The sequence below is a fragment of the Cyanistes caeruleus genome, chromosome 3, assembly GCF_971803275.1.
Source record: "Cyanistes caeruleus chromosome 3, bCyaCae1.hap1.1, whole genome shotgun sequence".
In the NCBI taxonomy this organism is placed as follows: domain Eukaryota; kingdom Metazoa; phylum Chordata; class Aves; order Passeriformes; family Paridae; genus Cyanistes; species Cyanistes caeruleus.
The window spans coordinates 30,699,966-30,723,123 of NC_141703.1; the positions used below are offsets into that span (position 1 = coordinate 30,699,966).

At 40.7% G+C, this 23,158-nt stretch overlaps 1 protein-coding gene across 2 annotated transcripts in view; it reads left to right on the forward strand.

Moving 5' to 3' along the window:
• AFF3 (ALF transcription elongation factor 3) overlaps nucleotides 1-23,158 on the forward strand; it is a 318,055-nt gene that overhangs the window by 180,569 nt on the left and 114,328 nt on the right. For both annotated transcript variants that reach the window (XM_086880460.1, XM_086880462.1), the window contains exons 5-7: nucleotides 6,117-6,203; nucleotides 11,568-11,604; nucleotides 17,290-17,341. In XM_086880460.1, the coding sequence (XP_086736586.1) occupies nucleotides 6,117-6,203; nucleotides 11,568-11,604; nucleotides 17,290-17,341 (176 nt within the window). The remainder of the gene's footprint in view (nucleotides 1-6,116; nucleotides 6,204-11,567; nucleotides 11,605-17,289; nucleotides 17,342-23,158) is intronic.

The window sequence follows — 23,158 nt, forward strand, 5'->3', positions numbered from 1 at the left end:
CAAATGCTCATGATTTGGAATGGTTTAGTTCTGTAGATACCAAATATCTGGATATTTAATGCTGAACACATTCTTTAGTGCTGCAGTCTGCAGAATCTCTTACCTTCTCCCTTTTCACGGGCCTAATTTCTCTTTTTTCCTTTCTTTCTTCCCAGCTCACGGGCATGTGCTTGCGCACACACACACACAGACACAGACACACACACTCACAAATCCTGTTTCTATCAAGCAGTTTCTGCTGATGACCATCTGTGCACGTCTGAAGAACCAAGCACAGCAAAAATGACACAGTCTCAAGCTACACAGTTACCTTCATTTCTTTGTTTAGAACAACAACAACTAAAAAATACTCCTTGACAAGCACTTGCCCCTGGATTGTCATGTATCTTTGGACGTTTTACCAATGAAGCCTAATGAAAGGAATTCATATTACAGAAAGCAACGGAGCATTTGGAGAGTCTCGGGACTGGTGCCAAAGGGGAAATGTGGTAGAATGTGTTTGCAGCAGATTGCTATGAAAAAAGTGACTCCTTGAAATCATTTTAGCAGGAGTAGGAGAGACAGAACTGCTGACTGAGGTTCAGAGCTGAACTGGCACCCAGCTCAGTGTCCTTACTGCAATTTCAGCACCATGATAGGGAGCTCACCACAGTTCCCTTATTTAATCCTTCAATTAGTATGTGTAACCATGTGTGCCACTTATCTCAAGTTTAGAAAGCATTTTGCATCACACATGACAAATACTAACTATAAATTAAAACCCAAATGAATGGAGAGTAAGTAAGTAAAAAAGAAAACAGCAGAAGCTGGAAAATTACAAGGCATTTTGTCAGGTGGTGATGGTTCTGAATAACATGTTGTAAAAGGATATTGACCATTAAGAGATACTCAAATGGGAAGCAGAAAATTATCAGTTGCACAAAGGAATTGCTAAATGGGGCTGATGAGGAAGTAGAAAAATAGTTCTTAGTATGGATAAGTGACATCATAAAGAAACAAGATGAAACAGCTTTGTCTTTCCATTTTATAGGTGCATATTGGAAGTTTGGGTTGGAAAAGTTGGAACAATAAGAGATACTACAGGAACCAATTTTGAAAAAAGGAGACTGGCTTTTCACATGATAGGAACCTTACCACAGTGAAATACTGTCAGCTTCAACACAGTCTCCAAAAGTTTCAGTGTCTGACTCTTTGCTTTGGATATTTGACACTAAAATCATAGCCATGGTGTCAGCTAGTGGTGAGATAGCTTCATTGAATTGAAAGGGATATTTGCCAATTGTCAGCAGTTAAAAAGAGAGACTCATGTTTTAAAAAAAAATTGAGGACAGAAGAGTAACTAGATTAAAGGCTCTCAAACTGTGTATTGTGATCACTTGCTAAAGGGTCTTGGAAAGCTCTGCATTAGCTTTGCATGGCCTTGACTTCCAGCCGAATAAATATATCTAATGTTTCCCTAAAATGTGCATTTCAGTGTAGGTAACTACAAAGACAGATCCTCTCCAGTCCCCCTGAGCTAACCAGCAAGAGTATTTGCAAGGGAAAATTGTGCCTCACAAATCTCCTGTAATTCCTGTGACATGTCAGTAGAGCAGTGGATGAAGTTGAGTCAGCTAAAATAACTTTCAAAAGGTGTTTGACAGGGCCCTTTATGAGGTGCCACAAGTATTTCTTAAATCATCGTGTGGAGAGGCAAAATCTTATGAATCAAAAATCAGCTAGGTGAGCACAAGCAGAGAGGAGGATTAAACAATCAGTTTTCTTAATGACCCAATGATAAGTTCTGGTTTTGGCACTGAGCAAATAGCAAGATTATACATGTGGCAAGACTTTAAATCTTGATGATACCCATCTCCCTACTTGATATTAATTACGATTTTTCTGAATCAGTTCAACCATTCCTGGTATCATGTGCCACACAGCAGGACCGATGACGCTGGATAAATAGCATTGCCTTAAATCTAGAGTGAATACTATTATTTACCTCTGCATGGTACTTTTCCTGAAAAATCATCTACAAGCTAGGGTTAAAAGCTCCAAACAAAACACTGCCAAGCAGTCATTAATCCCTAAGAAATGTCTGGTTATTTAATTGTTGCTGCGGAAACTGAAGTTGGAGCAAGGATATGCAATACTATAGATTCCTTTTTTTGGTAGATTTTCCCTTCAGTGAGAAGAAAAGCCAAGTTGGCATGTTGAGTGAGATTAACTAGGCTTGGACCTTTATAGCTTGTAAAACTGGACATTTATGTATGACTGCTGAAAACTGATTTACTACAGGTAGAGACGGGGTAGAGTTGCAGGGCTGTAGAGTTACAGTATGCATGTGAATGAGATGTGCCATCACCAGCAGCACCACAAAGATGCCAGTGCAAAACAGCATTGCTGCAACTCTCACAAGGAGAAGCGGGTGTTCCAAAACAAAGAGAGGGTCTCTGAGCTGCTCCTTGGACTTGTGCATCTGGCTGCAGGAGGACGTGGGCAGTCATTGTCATCTCAAAACAAGCTGTCCTCCAGTTGGGCAGGACATACCAATATCCACATATATTTTTTAAGCAGCCTGATCAGGGCTTCCTTCTTTGATCTGGAAGTCTTTGTTTTCTCCACTTCTGGGCCCCAAATGTCTTCTCAGTACTTTCTTTAGTTGACATTGTTCAGGGCTTTAGGATTAAGGTAATCAAGTTTGAAGAAGACTATAAATTGGTTTTAAATTGGACCATTATCTTGTAGTGGCTGGAGCATTTTTCTTGTGCCTGGTGTTTCTGACTTATTTTTTGATTCATGGTGCTTTTTTCCTCTTTCTAATTTCAAAAAACCTTTTGTGTCAATCAATATTGTAAGCTGCTAAGGCTCTTAAATGCATTTAAATTTTCATCAGTCCTTTTCAAACAGTTTTGGGTCCAGTGGATGCCTTTATGCCAGTGCTGCCAATCCCAAACTCCAAAGACAGGCAAGTTACCTGAGAAGATGGGCATGAAAGTTCATTTTACAATAAAAGTTGAGTCCTTTCTGCTTCCTTGGTTAAACAGTTGCCATTTAGGCTTTCATTTTCAAACATTTCACACCATGTACCAAAAAAATAAAAGATCTCAATCTAATCATATGTCCCTTCTAGTTCTTTGAATCTGTCTCAAATATCTTCAGCTAGAGTCTAAAATCCTGGGAATTGGCACACTCGAACATATTCTGGATTTGTTTCTGCTTGATCTTGCAAAGTGTTGACATTTTGTGGACACCTAAATCCTTTCTCCTGATTTTTGAGGAGAAATTTTTGAGGATTTTTGCTCTGTTCTTGGCAGCCAGAAAGGACACTGCACATAGTTTAATGTTTCTATCTTCAAAAAAATATTATACTACATTTAAATCTTACCACTCCTCAGTGCTGACAGCCTGTAGTTTGGGACTTTTCATGGTGGCTTTCTGATTATTTTTTCCTAATTTTATTTAATTTTATAGTTGTCTGGATTTCAAAGGGTAGAGATAAATATGGAAAAACAATATGGTCACAACTCAGTGTATTATTCTAGTAAATTCACATTCAGATATTCATGATAATGGCAGTTATTAACCCTGGCAGATATCAGTGGTCTTACTAAATCTTTGTGTCAGAAAGGGTTACATCAAATTTAAATAATGTAGAAAGCTTTATTATATACCACAAAGTAAAAAAAAAGAGAAGAGAAGCTAGTTGAGGGGGGGAAAAAAAGACCGTTAAGGCTATTTTTCATTGAAGTGTGGATGAGAAATAATGTTGGTGAAAAGAAGAAAGGTCACCCTTATTTTTAATCAACCCTCTGGTCCTTTTTCTGGATGAAGGCATCATTGTCAGACTCGGGTAGGCAAGGTGGGAGGAAGGAGCTCTGCTGCTGTAACAGATTGGTTTGTGCTGGCACAGAGCAGGCTCCTCAGGAGATGTTTCCCTGAAGGTGACAGTGGGGTCACCGACTGTATAACCTGGAAGAACTGCTTCTTGAGCAAATGGCAATCACAGGCACCAAATAGAATATTTCACAAGTAGCATAACTTTAGGTCAAAGCCACCAGATGTTCCCAGTCTGGCTGCCCCCATTTTTAAATTGACAGAGATAACGTGAAGCATTGCCCTTGGGAAGAAAGGGACACTAAGTCATTCTCACATGCCCTTTTGGGCTCAGCACCTCAACTTGGAGAGAAGAACACTTTGTCTGTGTACAGGGTTTTAGCAGTGGAAACACCTCTAGTCTATGTGTGCAAGATCACATTTCTCACAAAATAAATGGTTCTCTGAGGGAAAAGTGAGAAAAGCAGGTGTGAAAGTGGTACTTTTTTAGATAAGACTTAGGGTTAAATACCCACGTTGTAAATCTCCTTCTTGTCAATTTATAGTCATACACCTTTACTGTTATAATATTTCTTAATACATAATTCCTTAATCTTCTGCAAACAGTAGCACATGTGCCAGATACTTGTAGCAAACAGAAATTTGATTGCCTATGTTTTTTGCTGCCTGAGTTTTAAGAAGTTACTGTATATTAAAAATTGCTATATACTGTTATTGCTGGCACTTATCAGATAAGGAAGTCATAAGATGAATGATCTGCCTCAAAGAAGTGAAAAGCAAAGCAATTCTGATACTGAAACTGCAAACCAGATGATGCTCTGATTAGAGGCACACACATAGATTAGAGAAGTATAATAAATCATGTAACTTTTTAGCCTCAAATAAAATAAAAGAATGCAATTTTTATTAGGAAATAAACTGTTTATCAAGAATGCTTTAAAAGTGACATTTATGGCTAATAAACTGTGTTGAAAGGGCTGGTCCTTTCATTGGCAGAACAGCCAGAGACTTTCCACAATGTAAAAAATGCAGCAGCTCAGCCCATACCAGGTCAGGAAGCAGTTCCGTCAGCACTAATGAAGGATGGGAAAGAGACTCACACACGCTTTTTTCAAACAAGAACATTTCTTTTCTCTTTAAAAAGGAATGAGTCATGGAAATATAACTCCGGTTATTTTGGGAGATTGTGGATCCCTGCATGGCTCCTTGGAATATCACTGAGAAACAATTCCACAGCCTGTTAATGGTAGCAAAACCCAGCAAAGCATCTGCCAGGCAGGCTCTTGATAGTGTCAGCAATCCCCCTGCTTAGGCAGGATGTTATTTGCTCTTTAATTCCTTTAACATACAGGCACTTTCAATTCCTTTAACATACAGGCCAACCCCAACAGGGTTGTAATTCTTGGCACTATTTCTCATATTCATTCTCTTAAGTTACCAAATACTGTGGCTCTTGGTGATGAACATGTCAGAAAAACATGTCCATCCCTTAGGATTCTGCACTAGAAAGGAGCAAACTTCTTGGCTGAAGCATTTCATTTACCTCCCCGCGAAAGCAGCCTTGCTTTGGAGACCAACTCATTCAGACTTGAATCGTAACAGTATTGAGCATGTGCCTACCTTCTACCTGAAGCTGTGTAAAGGATGGCTACATAAAAGTCAGGTCAAGCTACATCTGTCTCTTATGTATGAAAAAATGTCCCTCAAGACAAAACAGGGAAGAGAAAAAGGTGGAGTGCAGCACACCTCATTTGGGACGTGCCACATATCTGTGTCCTGCAAGACACAAACACTTTGGAGTAAGGAACTTACTCAACTCCTTTACAATTATAAAGGCAGTTTTACAAATTAACTGTTAGCAAGTTGTAAGCATTTACCATTCTGACCTTGCATGTGAAATCTGTTTTGTGATTAGTCCACGTGTACCCCATTACTTGGTCATGAATTGAAATTTCTGTTCCCGTCTACAAAAAAATGCTCTTCTGTGAGTCTCACAGCCCGAATACATTGTGTGATTAAAATGTATTTGCAGATTGTCAGAAAAATCAAACTTTTTGCACTTAAGATACATTATCTATTCAGGAAAATGAGATGGTGCTTAGGAACTGCTCTCAAGAGTCTGTAAAAATCATTGTAGCTCATGTTCTGTCTAGATTATATGAAAACTGGGCATTTCCTAGAAGCTGCAGTAACTTAAATATTCCACTACCCAGGTACTTTTGCTACTGATATGCTATCATTACCTCCTTTTCTACTTACTTTCTAAATGCAGTTTGCTGAACAATATTGTTTTTCAGGAGATGACCCATTCATGGCCTCCGCCGCTGTCAGCTATTCACACACCAGGAAAGGCAGAGCAAAGCAAGTTTCCCTTTCCAAACAAGGTAAGACATTCAGAAACATTCCTCCTGTTCATCACAGTATGTCCTACACAAGTGTGTGAGGTCTCTGGGCTGAGGTTGTGATGGTCTTCTTCATGTGTGTGTGCCAGTATTCCATCTTTTCCCTTCTTACAGCCTCAGCAGGGCTACACAGCCTGCATCTCTTGGCAGCAGAATTGATGGTGGTGTGGGGGCCACAGGCTCCTCATGGCTAGGCAAAACCACAGATGTCTCTGGTGGGATGTCCAGGTGGGGTGGCTTCTGCTGAGGCTCCTGACTGATACCTTAGGGCACAGACAGCAGTGGAAAATCAGGGAGCTCCTCCTTGCATGCATCGCTCCTGCATTGTTTGGCTTCATCAACTGAGACCTTTGTTGAAACCTTTGAGGTCTGAGGAGGCCTTCACTAGTACACTGACCTCTAGCTGGCCCCAAGGAGTGTGCACACATCTTCTGCCACCAGCCTGGTTTCAAAGGGGCAGCTTTGCCACAGAAGCAGTCAGCCCAGTGCTATGATTCACAGAGGGGCCACAGAAGCATTTGCCACAGAAACATTTGATCCCCCCAAGAGACCAAAGCTAGATACACTAGATATATGTATCCAAGGGAGGATGCAGTGCAGCATGGTAAAGCTCATCAGCACAAGCTTGGGGAAACCACATTATTTATACATGGTAAGTCAGGAGGGAATGAAATCAGCTATCTTGTGCAAGAGCCAATAAATTTCACATTGTATCACCATATACTGTTTAGATGTCACAAGCATATTTCATGCAGCATTCAAGCTTGAAAGATGGTATTGATGCTGTTTATAGTCTTTCTCCTGTTAAAGCAAGCTCGTTTGGCAACTTTTAAGTCCATTCTGCGAAATTTAGTTCAGGGAATAATTATAACTACAAAGCCAAGAAAACTTCATTTGCCTACAGTAAAACAGCTTTTCTGTGGATGAGAGTGTCATGATTTTGAAGTATCAGGGGTGTAAACTGAGATATCTCTGGCATGTTATGAAAGAAAAGGAAGGAAATAACTCACTATTTGCTTTTTGAAGGCAGACAAATGACTGAAGATGGTAGGTGAGCTAGAGGCTTGTTAAGTTAGAGCAAGTCCTGTAGAAGAGAGGTGGGTCAGCAGCTTACAAGCAGGTGAAGTGCCTGATAGGGATGACAGAGTGAAGTGGTGCTTGCAGTGCTGCGGTTTCTGCCACAATTATCAGCACACGGTGTGTTTGTGTGGCACACGTGCAGATGTGCACGGGCAAGGCCATCGTGAATCCGCATCCTCACAACTAAATGTACTGTGATAAATATAGGAATAGGAGAACCACAGAGCAGAGAGCAAAGATACATGAATAATGGTTGATATTGACTTTCTCATCTTCTCTCTGCCTGCTCATTCATCTCTCTGGGAAATTTTCTATTATTTTGAATTGCAGAGCTATTTCAGAGATCTACCACTCATTTTTTAAGATCTTTTTCGAGGTGGTTTCCTTTTCTCTTGCCAAAGTAGGATTTCTATTTTTTTTAAGCTTAGGATGGACAAGATTTTGTGTAGTAATATATGAGCATACTTTTGTACATCTAATAACACCACAACTGCATTGTGGCCTGGATGGTCTGCATGGCCAGAAATTAGAGTGCTTTGTGTGAGATGGGAAAGAAGTATCTTCAAAAACTCACCAGAGTCCTGGAAAAATTCTGTATTACTTGCCTTAGATTATATTAATTTTAGACACCATTTCTATTTGAAAATATTTGAAAATAATTAAAAGATATTCTGTGGCTTAATCTGGTAATCTGTACAGTCACAGACTTCAGAAAGCATCTGTTTTTCAGGCTCCAAAATGCAAAAAAAATGGTTTTCTGATTTTTCAAACATGTTTTTCAAACCTTCATAAGCTAGCTATTGCTTTTAAAAAAGCATGGTGTAAAATCTTTATTGGACCTCATAGGAAATGTCTCCATAGCTCTTAGAAAGCTTTCCCAGAGGTAAACTATGTAGCTGTCCCTACTTTTTTAAAACCTGAAGGCCACACCAAACTTCCATTGATCTCACATTATTCAGATAAATGGTTTTGTCAGTTAAATAGTGACCAAGGCCAATAAAGAGACTGAAAGGCTAAAATCAGGGCAACAGCTTCATCTCTGAGTTCCAAGTCATGCATGGTAACATGAATTACTTTTCAGTCTTAATGGCAGTGTTGAGACATTAGTTCACTTCATTAGCAAAGACTCTTCCAGCAAGAGAAGCAAGTAGGCTGCACTCACTTTTAACAGAAGACAGTTCCCAAACATAAAAATTCTCATCATTTTGGGAATGGGAAAAAGAGGAGCTTGTAGGACTCCTGCCCTGTTACAAGGATGTAAATCATAACTACTTTTCTGTCTGTAAAAACTGAGTGTCAGCATCATTAGTTTGCATTCACGCCACACTGCTTTTAACCTGCAATTCAAGTAATTAGCGATCTGACAGCTTGAAACTTGAAATTTATTAATTAGGCTATTAAAGTCGCAAAGGCCACAGAAACTATACCTAGAGTGGTTTTGAAATCAGTCTAGTAATAAAAGCTAAGTATCTGAGATTTATATATCACAAATATAACAGAATTGCACATTTGAAACTGCACATGTGGATATATTGATCAATATAACTAAATGCTCATTTGATGGAGGAGATGGATGTGCGTAGGCTGTACTTCTATATAAACATGCCTTATTAACATGGGAGGTCTGCATTGATTCACAAAAATGGGAGGAGAGCTGGGTCAGGTTTGACACGTGGCAGTGCCCAGTTGGTGTCCAAGTACTACGCTGCTGGAGAAACAGCACTAGCGATGTGTCCTTTATGTAATGGAGGGCATAAAGTTACATTTCATCCTTAACTTTGAATTTTCTTTCTCTCTGGAATTAATTTGTACTCTTGAATTTACTAGGAAAGGGCAATGACAGTCTCTTTATTTCTTGTTTTTCAAAGCTTAAGGATAATTGATTGAATGTGTGATGTGACAGTCTATGTATGCTTTCCTTTCTCCTATCTCTGCCACACTTTTTTATGTACGAATGATCAGGCATTTCTTGATTTTAATTTTATTAAAAGCATCTTGATAAGTAAAGTTTAAATGAATAATTAAATTTGTAAATAAGAGCTCACTTGATGCTTGTGTGGATGAGCTTTCATGTTCAAGCATTAATTCTCTTGTGCAGGAAAAAATGCTGTTAATTCTGCTGCCTGATTTGCTCTCTTTCTTCATTTATTTTTTTTTTTGTGATTTCTTGTCTTGATAGTTTGATCAGGTGTTTGATTTCTTGTTATGCATATGTGATATTATGGGATCAGCCATTGTTTTATTATTTGAGAATTAATTTAGCCACTCCAAGAGAACTGGTTTCTTGTCACAAAGCTATTGGGTGATTACTCTCAGCAGACGCCAAGTTATCATAGTGATGTTGTTCCTTACAAGAGCAATTCATTTGCTTTTTCCTTTCTCGTTGATTTTAACAAGCTGGAGGAAATGCACTGGACAATAATCTTCAGAAATGAAGGCTTCACCTTTTTTTTAAAGTTGCATTCTTTTTGTTCCTCCATTAGTTGGAACATTCTGTATTTGTCTATGAGTTATTTTTACTATTTTTATTTTACTAAAATATTTTTATTATTTTACTATTACTTGCAGAGGCAAGATACTGTGCTCAGCAGTTAAAGGGGAGGGTGCATTCTTCCAGAGGTTAATGAAAAGTTAAAATAGGGAGCAAGATCCTTGTTCAGAAATTTCAAACAGTTTTACAAATACAAGGATATTTCCCACAAAAATATTGTATTTCCCTGAACTTCTCCAGGTACATAAATTCTCTGTTTTCAAAACTGAACATGCTCTAAAAGCAACTTTTATTGGGAGTGTGGTTGGCTACAAGAAAAGCATTTAAATTCAAGTGTACATTCCACTACATCAACACTGCAAGCTGATCTTGACTTTTTAAGATTACATTCAGTCACTAGAAAAAAAACAGGCTTTAATCTCTCTTCATCAGAAACATTCACAAAAAGCTGATGCAATTTGTCAAAAGTACACAATTTCAAACTACTGAGAAATGGTTCTTGGCATGTGAAACATGCTACAGATCTTTTTATATTGCAGTAGAAGGTAGAAACTCTTGGGGCTTGCCCAAAATTTTGACATCTCACATTAAAGGTATTTAGGATGGAAGTGAGTTGCAGATGTGTATTATGGTATTAAAATTACAGATCAAAGCCATGCAGTCTGGACAGAGCAAAATGTGCAGATGGAGGGATTCTGATGAGCTGAGCCCTCAAGATGCCAGGGCCTGCTGTCCAGCCAACCTCTCTTTAGAGGGTCCAAGGAGCTCTTGGGTCCCCAAGGCCCTGAGGAATTCTCCTGAGTGACTCAGCAGCACAATCTCAGCCCAACAAAGTCAGAGCACCCTTGAATCACTGGGGAACCTACATTTTCCTCTCTCCATAAGCTGTGTGTTTGGCTCATCCCTCTGCCCCTGTGGACCAGAGATCAAGTCCTGTGCCCAGCTCCTCACCAAAAATGATCACACGTGTTCCTGTGGGTGCCTGGCCCCTCTGAACAGTCTGAACTGCAACTCCAACTCTAGCTGCAGCATGGAAATGACGTGGTATTCCTGTGTGTCTGGGTTATTCAGAAGCAGAGTTACATACAGGATACTTTTCCTGCTGCCGTTCCATGGCAAAGTATTATTTTTTTCCCTTGATTTAATTATCTTTTTGTTACGGTTTATATTTGAATTTATAGGCTTTTAAAAATATTTTTATGAATGCAAACAAATTCTGTGAGTAAAACACAGTGAACTAACATTTTCACTTGAGGGAAAAGTGGTCTGATTTATTGCACCACATTCACAGGTATTGCTGTTGTCATATGAGGTCGACCTTGTAATCTCAGGGACCCAGAACTGGTCTGTATTTTCATTCTCTGATGCTGTCAATGTCAACACGGGAAAAGAAAAGACCAGCTGTGCTACTACCTCACGAATCCAATGGTCCATGAAACAATATTGGCCTTCCCTCTGTCTTCTCATCTGAACTTGTAGAAGATAATAGATGAGTTTTGGCTGATCAATACATGAATAGTGAGCGGGAGAGTTGTAATAGCTATACAAGGAATTGCACCATTAAAGGGTTGTTGTGAAATAAGTTTACAAGCCTAAGAATTAATGGATTTTCCAAGAAATATTTGACTTATTCTTGTAAATGAAAATTACTTTGAAACCAAATGAACAATAATCAGTGCTGTTTGTACTGTTAAGGTAATGTCCAAGTAAGTATTGCGGCAAAAAAAAATGCTGAAAAAATAATTCACCTTCCCTTTTTTCTGTTATTACTGTAGGAGTCACAACAGGGATCTACAGGACACAGCAATACAAGTAAGTACCAACTCATTTTCTGGCTTCACTGGGTGGAGGGGTAGACAATGACTTTGAGAAAGAAGTGACTGATGAAGTAAGGGGTCAGTGGCAGACTGAGACAGTACAGAGCCTCAGCAGGCAGTACTCAGCTATGGACAAATATGGAGAACTGAAAAGTGACCATCAAAATGTCAGCTCTTTTGGTGGCCTGGGAAGAACAAAAAGTTTTCATTTCATCATGGCTGTTCCATTATGTAAATGAGAAAGACTGAAAGAGCAAAAGAGTGGTTTTTTTGGAAAGCCAGAAAAGACCTGACCTACTTGCACAGTCAGATCCAGACTGACAGAAAATTATGCAAGAAAACTTGTTACAATTTATCTTTCATATGCAGTGGTATATTTGGTGGCCATTGCACAGTAATAAACTACATAAATCTGGCCAAACTAACTCTAGAAAACATTTCAAAGACCCTATGGCCGTGGCTCTTTTTGGCTAGCAGAGTGGGTAGGGGAGTGATGGGTGCTTGTGTGTCTCCTGCTCAGGGCTTTCCAGTGGATTCCAGTTTACAAATCATGGTGCAGATCAGTAGCACTTTAATTACATTTAGGTAAAAAAACTTAGCATCTATATTGAACAGGAAGATTGAGTTGTTCTGTAAAACAAAATATTAATCCTCTCCCTTGACACCTCTGATGCTTGTTGATGTTGTCTTGCATATTAAAAATACATGATTCTACCCTGCTTTCCACATAAAATCATCACAACCAAAAGAATTATTTTGCTAGCTTCCTGACCTGTCAGCCAGCACAGAGCCCAGTTTGCAAATTGCAGGGCTGTGACTGAAGATGAAAAATGCCCTGAGCTCGTAGCTAGGGCTTTGAAAGGGTCTGGTCGCCCACTGTTTGAGGGAAAAGACATCCTGAGAGACAAGACTAGGAGATGTAGGCTTTTAAAATGGTGTAGCTCTTCACCAGGGAAAGGTCAGCATGAGGAAGACAATGTTGTGAAGAAACGTGCAGTGGTGTCACTTAATTGCTGGCATTGATTTGATATTGCTGCAAGTACCAGCACGAAGGAAATAACAAAAGGCAAAGGGTATGAGGTTCTGTCAGAAAATAATGAATACAGTAATGAGAGAAAGAAGCACGAAAGAACCATAATAGAGAGGGCTATGCAAACACAGGCAGAGGCACAAGCATGACAAACACACTGGCTGAGCTGAGAGCTTTGCAATGACATCAGAGGCCACAGTATTTAGCCAGCTTTGGTCCTAGCTGAGTATTTCCTTCTTCCAGCACTTGAATAAAATAGGTTGTTCTGCATATTTAACGTAACCTGCATTCCCATGTATTACAAAATTGATCCTATGGCCTCACAACTTTTCCCTGCTTCTTGCTCCTGTGGTCTCCGACCCCACTTCACTTCCAATTCCCCCATCCCTCCCATACCCCAATACCTCCAGTTTCTCCTCTCCTCATTCATCCTGCTTAGCAAAATCTGCAGCTGGGCAGAAGCTGCACTTGGTACTGCCTAAGTGATGGCAACCAAACCAAAGAACAGCTGGACCCAGGCAGAAATATTACCTTCATTGGTAGCAAATGAACTTAGGGTCACTGTCAGATGCCCAGACACTTTTTCTAACATCACAGAGAGAGTTTGACTACCTCTGAGAGCTGTATCCATGAGAATTCCCCTTGAGGCGCTGCAATAAGATATCAGACAAAACACAGTTAGAATGAGACATAGACTTTACCAGCCCTGTATGTCAAACTCAAAGGAAATTTGGGAAAAAATTATTCAGATGTGGGGTGGATTGACCCTGACTGGACACCATGTGCTCACCAAAGCTGCTCTATTACTCTCCTGGACACAGAAGAGAAAATACAAGAGGATCATGGGTGGAGATAAAAATAGGGAGACGTCACTCACCAATTACTTTCATGAGCAAAACAGACTCAACTTGAGAAAATAAATTTAACTTATTACTAATCAAATCAGAGTAGGACAATGAGAAATAAAATCAGATCTTAAAAGCATCTTCTCCTCACCCATCTCTTCATCCTGGGCTCAACTTCACTCCCAAATTCTCTACCTCCTCCCCACCAGCAGTGCAGGGGACCAAGGAATGTCTCTGAGACTCCTTCCTCCTCAGGGAGGAGACTACTCACATTCTTCCCTGCTCCAGTGTGTGGTCCCTCCCACAGGAGACAGTCCTTCATGAGCTTCTTGTGAAGTCCTTCCCACAGGCTCTGCTTCTTCATAAACTGCTCCAGCATGGGTCTCCTCCACAGGCTGCAGTCCTTCAGGAGCAGGCTACTCCAGCATGGGTACCACACGGGGTCACAGGTCCTGCCAGCAAACCTGCTCCAGTGTGGGCTGCTCTCTCCATGAGTCCCCACATCCTGCCAGGAAATACTAGCAAATTACTCTGTGAAAAAGAACCCTAATGGTCAATGTATTGTGTTATACAACTGCACATCTTCAGAGTCCCAGTTAGCTGGTTTTTCCCATTGCACCCTGACTTCTTTGGAGTGGCTTTTGAGCCTGTCATCTGCAATGGTTTTACTGCAGCTGCCAACATTGTCTTTCTCGTGGATTGCATTTGCATTTCTGTCATCCTTCCCCCACAAGGAAATCAAAGCATTTAAAAACTCATAATGGCTGAAATTATTCTACTCCATCACAATAAATATCATTTATCCCTGTTACCCAGAAAGGGAAACTTAATCGGTGGAGTGATTCACCAAAATTCCAACTAAGAGGAGAGAACTCCTTTTCTGGCCACCCACTATTCAACAGGGGAAATCCTACAAAAGTTCACTTGAAATTTATTTTGAAATTCAAGAAATCTGGACACATCTACTGCTTGTATCTAAAAAGGTCAGGAAAGAAGTCACATGAGATGAGGCAGAAACTAGGAAAGTCCTCCCAGTTCTGTGGCTAAGGTTCTGTGGACTGGCTGTTTCCACTGTGTGTTTTCTGCATACACCTGCTGACACACACTCATCTGTTTCAGGAGGCATACACAGTGCTTAGCTTGTGAAACAAAGTGTGCTAACAGCAATCCCTTAGCAAGGTGGGTAGCATGTTCTTTGTTAAGAAAAAAGGCTAAGAAAAATAAAGGTTGGCACAAAGTTACCCATAAAAAGAAGTCAAAACTAGAGAAGACATAGCAGTTCAACAAATGCCAGCCTCCCACAATGGTACCTGCATGCATTTGACGGGTTACATGAAAAAATCAAAACCAAATCTGGCCAAGAGTGAGGGTAAAATAGCCAAGTTATTGTAACAGGTAATTATATTTTGTATTCCCTTAACCAAAAATATTATCTTTACCCTGTCTGTGACATTCAACTATGCTTAGGCTATACACATTTGTAAAATTTGTAAGATTCAGTAAAGTGAGAATGAAGTTGGTAAGAACTGATAAAGCATTAATGGCCAGATTTTCTACTCTGATAGGCTGGACTGATGCATTTCTACCATCTGTACAGGCTTCGTCCTTCCTCTCCAGACAGAAGTATGTTAACTGACAATTAGCATAAAAGCAGCCACAAATGCTTACGGTAGGGTAATCCATTAATATCCAGTTTGGCTAAATCACAGACATTCTGTTTCCTCACAGTACGTATGCTGTTTCCCTTGTTGCTGCATTAGCATACGTTGCTGAAAGTAGAACTGATGTGAACTCTGCTGGCAAAGCACTCAGGAATCCATATTCCCTCTCACACTCAAGCAAACCAGTGCTCATGGTAATAATTCATCACTTAGAAAAGACCTAAGTTACAGATAGAAAATCCTTGAATATATGCCAACTGTTACTGTTGGTTTCTTGTTCCAAATTTCCATAATGCAGATGAGCTCCAGGGCTCCAGGCTCCGGAAGGCTGACAAACGTATATTGTAGCAACAGCTTCCTAGCCAGCAAGTTCACCATCTGGATATACTTTCTGAGGTCTCTGCTGAAAGTGAAGGGTGACCTAGAGATTGTGGAGTGGATGTATTCCATCCTGTGTGGATGCCCTGCTCATGCCTAAATTTTAGGTGGCTTTAGCTGCCCTCTTACAGTGAATTCTGAGTTTTTCTAGGGGTCCATGAAGGCATTGGTGGCTTTGAAGTCATCCAGAGCTTTCCTCATCTGTTCAGTAAAATTTAGGCACCTTAGCTGGGTAGACACAAACTCTACCAGAGGGAAGGATGAGATCTAAAAGCACTGTGTCAAGGTGTTAGCGATATCTGGAACTTCCACTACAAGACAGCGACCTCCAGAAGGTCACTGTCCAGAGTGTCCTTCAGCTTCCTTCTGTACAGCAGTGGAAGAACACTGGTAGCAGAATCCTGCCTCTTCTGAAGGCAGCAGCAAGTTTTCCAGAGGTGCCCTTACAGCTGCTGCTCTGTGGAAGCTGAGAGTGAGGTCTTTGTCAGCAGCAGACAGATGATGCGTAATGCTCATGTGCATGGACTAGGTTGGGACTGATCCAAAACCCACCCAACTCAATGAGCAGCATATCAGGCAACACCAAAACAGCCTAACCAACATAAGAATTTCTCACATTTTTTTCAGAAGAAATAGGTGGATTTTTGACTTAACACAGCTCATTAAAAGGTAATGGAGAAAAAGACACCCATCAGTAAAACAGTCACATTCAACCTCTGCGCCTCCTTGTCTGCTAGGCAACATAAACTCATGTGTAGACAGCTATTAGCATCCAGTGACACACAAGAGGAGCAGCATCTGCACACTCCCTATGCCCAGAATTCAAGTTCAAGGTGATTCAAATGACTCTAAATCCATGGTAGAGCTACACAGAAGTCTTACACTGGATTGCAGCTCTCTCAGGTTACCCAGAGAACATTCATTACAGCAAACAACATCAGCCTTACTGTTTTTTGGCAGAGGGGGAGAAAGGAGGGAGAAGGACTAGGCCTGACTCAGCAGAAGCAGTGCCACCCCACCTGCCAGCAGCCTCCCTCCCACTGTCTGTGCTATGTAACTAAGTTGTGTTGGGAAAATACATTATTTTGGACCCAGGACGGGGATCATCACAAGCCAGCATGCCAGGACCCGTATGAGTCATAAGGAAATGTGGAGAGGCATCCCTTGGGCCTCTGATGCTTCTCAAGCATTTGGGTACTTGACTTCTGGCATTGAGTGCCTAAGCCAACATAGCAAAGAGGGCTTCCCTAGCCCCCACGAACAGAAGCTAAAGATTAAATCCTTAACATGTCAAAATGAATGTGAACAAAAATATCCATTGGCAGAATTGTGCCCTGATCACTGCCTTACTGTCTCCTGCTGTTGCTGTTTTGTTTTTTTCTGAAATGATTACTGTTCCTTGAGCAGGGTTTTGGAGAAAGCACATGGTGAATGGAATACACTCTCGATAGCAGAGCTGTAGGGCCCTAGAGAAATTTCCTTCCCTTTCCATTGCTCCAGGGTCTGCTGTCCCTGGTAAAGTCTGCATCCTCTAAGTATCTCCTCTTGTGGAGTTTCTCTGCCTGACATTTGTCACGTGTCAGTGACAAGAAAAGTCAGGTCAGGATTGCAGTAGTGCCCCTGCAGCCCTGTGGCTGCCTCCACAGCTGTCCGTGTGTGTGGCAGGAGTGGTCAGTGTTGGCAGTGAATAACGCATTGATGTGTCACATCTGAGCAGTTTCCATACTGACCCATTTCTGATGTCATTTTCTTCTTCTCTTTTAAAGGGAAAAGTGATGTAGAGCCAAAGACCCCAGAGAAAAGCGCAACCCATACATCGTAAGTCACATTTCCGTTTAAGATTGGAGAAGGCAGCTGTGTTTTTATCAGATTTGTTGGGGAAAATAGAATTTGTTTGTTTTCATTAAGATAAAGCTCTTTCACTGATGCTTTTCGTAAAACAGCTTTTTAGATAATGACTAAACATTAATTATTCCTAGAACTTCTGCATGCTAGTAAGTCAGCAATCTTTGCAAGTGAAATGGCTCCATATCACACTGAATAGATATGAGATTATTTTTGTGGGTGTGCAAGGCTGGCCTTTAGAACCTTACTTCAGCATTACCTTAATGCTGCTGGAGTTTGTCACACTTGCTAAAAAACACCATGTCACATATGCCTTTGATGTACTGATGTAATTTTAAAAGACTGCAGTCTGCAGCTTCACCTCTGAATTACTTGAAATCCAATTACAGTTATCTCTGGTCTCTCACGATTTTGTTGATGTTTTTGAATTAACAAAAGAAGTCAAGAAATAGATAGGAACAGGCCCTTGTAATATATCAGTGTTCACCTTCACTTTACTGCAACAATAGAAGCTTTTACCATTTTTTTTACTCTAGTATACAAAAGACTGAATTGTTTTGCCAACATAAACCAGTCTATGAAACAGATGGGCTGCAAGTTAAAAAAAAATTTAAAATAGCATCAGTCTTCCAAACTAAGCGAGATAAGTGAATTCTTTTAATAACTACCAGGCAGGAGCATTATGAATTTCTGAAAAATCATTCACCTTTTTAATCCCATTTGAAAGAGGGAAGTTCTTGTAGCAGTCACTCATGTGAGTTTTAGAGTGCATCTGGCCCATAATTTATGTTTTCTGATTCCTGTTATTTAAATTCAGAGCATTATATCATGTAAATCTCACAAGGTGTCACCATTTGTTACATGGCCAAAAGTAGTCACAGAAGGAGGTACAATAACAATGATTTATTGTGGGACGTTTCGATTTCTGCTGCAAATACGCATTAAAAATCTTCTGGAAATTAATCTAGAAAAAGATTTGACACGGTGTAAGAAATGGCTTGTCCTGCAGATTGTGTTGTGGAATGTAATTATAGTATGCAAGCACATTTAGGCAAACTTATTAAATGAATTAAGCATTAGTAACCTTATGCCTTCTGATAGTATGATTGCTGGGAACGTTTAATAGAATTATTTCAATAATTACCATTTTTAAAAATAATATTGCAATAAAGACCAAAAGAAGAAGGGTTTTAATGCCATCTGGAGGTATTTTGGAGAAATGAACACATTTATTTTTACTGATATTTAGCAATATGTGAAACATAAGCCATTCTCCACAGGTTTGTTTTTTTCTAGGTATTATTTTATTGATGAGAAATGCTCTTTTCTTCTCCTTCACTGGATTAAAATCCTGTAAGGTTTCTGAACCACAACAGTGCCATCTCTGAACCCAAAGTACGGGTTCAGAGGTACACCCCAATATGGTTATGGGTTGGATTTGAGACTACAGACTGATACAGTGTGTCAGAATCTGGTTAGGTGTGAAAGTTTCCTGCGCTAATTAGAGATCTTGCTACCTTCTGAACTGTGCTGTCTGCTAGATACAGTATATTTATAATGCTTAGCTTTAAATTGTTACTATATTCTAAGGCTACCGCACAGCATGCATTGGTTCCCAGAACAATTTTTAGAGGCAGAAACAACTGGCTACTGTTGATAAATGACTGGATTCAGGAACCAAAAGTCCTTCTAGTTAGAGAAATTCCACAGAAGCGGAGGCAGGAGGGAAAAGAGGAGATGAGAAGAAAGGAACCAACAAGTGTTGTGTCAAAAGAAAAGGAAGAAAGTGAAAGGGATATAGTTAAGAAGTAGGAAAAGGAATTGCAAACATCAAATTTTTGGAAAGAGATACAAAACTGAGAACAGTAGAAAAGAGAAACAGAGATCAAAAACTGAAGACAAGTAAAAGCCATTAGCAAACTAAAGATGTACGTGTTACTCAGCAGAGGGCTGGATCTGTGAGTGTTAGTGAAGGAAAGTAACTCACGCTGGTACGTAGGCACACACCAATGCCCCAGTTCTCTTTATGCTACCCTGCTGCTGGCCTTTCCTGGGTTTCTTCTCTTATCCACCATCTTCTAGGACAGTTTTTTATCCCTGGTATCTCAGGCAGTCATGAATACAGAATTCCTCTGCTCTTTTGGGGCTGTAGAAATTCACACCTGTGCCCACAATGCACAGCCAGGAGAACCTGCAGTGCACACCTGCACATGGATGTGTGAGCCTGTGTGCCTGGTCTGTCTGCAGATGGATGTTCTCTTCCCTGGTGCACGTGGAGAAGACCATACCTGGGCAAGAGCTCCAGCAGTGCCCAGCTGGGAACCTCAGGGGAGTGCAGAGGGCACGAATGCTGCCAGGGGTCCCTGTGGATAAAAAGGCTGTACCCTCTTGCAAGATGTCACTCCCCTCAGAGTGTCAAAGGAGCCCAGTTGGCATCTCCTGGCAGGGGTGCTAAAAAGGAGCAGCATTGATATAGGAGAGAGATGGCACGTTCAAGCCTGACAAAGAGAAACTGTGGATGCACCTCACTGTGAATCAGTGTTTCCCTGTGAAAATGGAACAAACAGCAACATAAAAAAACCCCGCAAAGTCACGTTTGCCTAGAGGAAAACTAGAGAAAAGATGGAGAGGATTAAATTAATGTTTTTTTCTTGAAAATGTCTTTTTTATTTTCCTCAGGCATGTTACAAGCCTCACACTCTAGCCAAGTTTATATGATTCAATGGCAGTTAATTCATCCCTGGTGCAGATATACTACCTCCATCCAAACATTATTTATGCGGCTTCAAAGGACAGGTTGATTACCCTCCTGAATCAGGCAGTGAGGCATTTGTGAACCAAGAATTAACATGACATCTCCCCTCAAGATAACCCTCATGCCTTGCCCACTGGACTCCAGGTCCTCAAAAACAAGCATGACCCTGAGACCTGGAGGTGCTACCAGAGGACCCAGGACCAGAGGTGCTAGCTGTAACCTCTCAGAGAGTGCAGGATGTGTAGTGCTCTGTTCAGAGGCTTTGGGTACAGCATCATGCGTGGGGGCTTTTCCTGTATGTCTGACTTCCTAGATAGACTCTTTACAACACAACTCTCCACTGATTATAATATTAAACATTAAAAAAATAGTAGGCATTAGATGATGCATAGTAATTGATGTAGCATCCTAATGAGGCAGATGAATAAGGGGAGTTATTGCAGTGCTAAGGATAGTGGAGATGGATTTAGGAGAATAAAACTGATGCAAAAGTGGCAAGGAAAATCTAAGCAGAGCTGTATCGTTTTGTACAATATTCCTATGGCTTTCACTGCCATGGCATTCACAATAATCACCTGAACTGGTACTGAAAAATCGCAATAAAAGGTGCAAACAATACAAAAGTGTTAAGCTGTCTCGAGTCTTCCCAGGTTGATTCATGTTCCTTGTAATTGAATGCTTTTAAAGCCACGAGCATTCTGTATTTGAAGGGGTTTTATTGTCATTGTACTTAATATATATAGCTCTCTATGGGTCATATGGTTATAGCTTTGCTGAGCATTTCCAAACTTTTAGGACTGATCAGAAATATCTAGTGATGTTTTGTTCTTTTTGGCTTTGTGATCAGAGGGTCATTTTCAAGGGTCAGAAAATTATCACAAATTTTGTTAAAAACATCTTATTTTTATTAAAATCCTTTCCCCCCTCCCAGTTTTACCACCAGAGTCTTGAGGGCTGCATTAAGACATGGGTGTGGATGGAGGAAGAGTGGTCTTTGGTTCTTCAATATTTGCTGTTACAGGATTTTAGTCTTTTTTTGCCAAATTTCTATGTCCTTTCATTAGGCCTTAATTGTTGCAATTAAAACTTTTAATTTTATAAAACTTCTGTACAAGGCAAAGTGCTTACAAGCAGTGCATATGTTTCAGAGGACCTTGCAGGGTCACAGAAACTCTTCCCTGAGCTGGGGATCTCGGATCTTCCACCTTCCCACGTGCAAAATATGACAATAATTAAAAAACTGCACAAATATACAAAGCGCTCAGCATGACTCCTGCTCTTGGAATGACTTTCGATGTACTGTCTGTTGCAATGTTCTTCAGTACCTTTGTGTTTGTAAATGATTTCCAGTTCAGACTACCCAAGGTTAATCATGCCTGACTGTGATTCACTGCTATGCATTTACCTCGACATTTCTAGTGCACTTACTTAATGATATCAGGGCTAGCAACTAGATACCTCAGTGCTGTCTCTTTATTAACCCTCCCACAATTATTTTCATGCTGAGCTGCTCCAGATTTTTCCCTCCCTTTTTACAAGAGAATTAACTAAGATTGAGGGAGGCTTTTATAATTTATGGCAGTTGTGCAGGTTTTGTCCTTTACTAATACTCTCTGGGAATCACAGTGATCACAGAGTGTGTGTATGTGTGTGTGTGTGTGTGTGTGTGTGTGTGTGTGTGTGTTGGCTTGTTTGCTTTTTCCAGGCAGAAATAGATGTTGGCTGTGTTCCTTCCCTGTACTGGTTCCCAGCATCACGTACAGAATGATCTGCTCAGGAGGATCTTTATTAACAGCACTAAAGTCAGCAGCTTCTAAGCTGCCCATTTGCAGACATTAGTGCTACAGTTTCTTGCCCATCCGACACCTGCTCATCATTCTTGCCACCCTGATTCTCCTTCAGGAAGGAAACATCACGTTGGAGAAGCATCACTGTGGTTCTTGCTTGATGTGACACATTTTTATTGGCACAAGTATCGCATGTTGGTTCTTTCTTCCTCTCTTCTGTCTTGCCCCTTGTATCTCCAGAGTTACAGTTAGTTATTCCACAGCCAAAATCACCGGCTGCTTTTCCCTTCTGCAGTGGGAAGACTGAGGCAGAGGGATTAGAAGGTGCCTGCAGAGAACAGAGAGAACCAGTCTCAAATACAGGCAATCAGTTTGAGCAAGTGCTGCCAGGTCACCATCCAGCTCTTAGCCCTCAGGGAGCTTGTCCTCTCACACCTTGCTGACCTGTGGGCTTGACCTTAAGTCTCTCAGGCAACAGCTGCAACCTGATGGGATGTTGGGAGTTGGAAGAGTAGCCTTAATCCCATCTCACTTCACTGAAAGCCCTGCTGAAAGTTATTTTAAGTTAACCTTGGGCTTTTCCCCAGCTAAAATAATTAGACCACCTTGAAGACTGTCTCATTAATATTTGTGCAAAGTGTTGAAAAATGTAATGTCCTGTAAAAAAGCTGAGGATTACTCACCCAGAACAGTAAAGGAAATGGGCAGTAGTTCAAGTTTTCAAAGACAGACTTGGGTAGTAAGTGGTGAATGTCCTGAGGAGTGCCACATGTAGGAAAAAAAGGGAGAGCAGAAGCTGCTGCCTTTCCCAGGCACCTACAGACCTGATGATCAGTAGCAGCTCCTGCCTCATCATCATTCTCCCATACTCTCCCCAGAGTTTCAATCTTGGGACAGGGGTCACACAGTTTAAATTAGAAGGATTTGGCTTTAGTCTTGCTGTACTGGAGGGAGAGATGGCAAATAGAGAAAGGACAAAGCACGCAAGCTGCAGAGGAAAAAACCCTCCAGCAGTACATCTTCAATATCCTTCTTTTTGTTTGCCAAGAGGACCATGATGGATCAAGTCAATTGAACCAGAAAATAGCTAACAGATGGGCCTGGAGGACAATGGAAAGGGTGAAATCCATGCTAGTGAGGAAGCTGATTCAAAAAAAAGGGCTGCACAAACTTTATGGGATATAATCCACTTTTTAGCTTTCAGATTAAGGCACTGGGGCAATTTCCTAATCTCTCACAGCTGAGTTT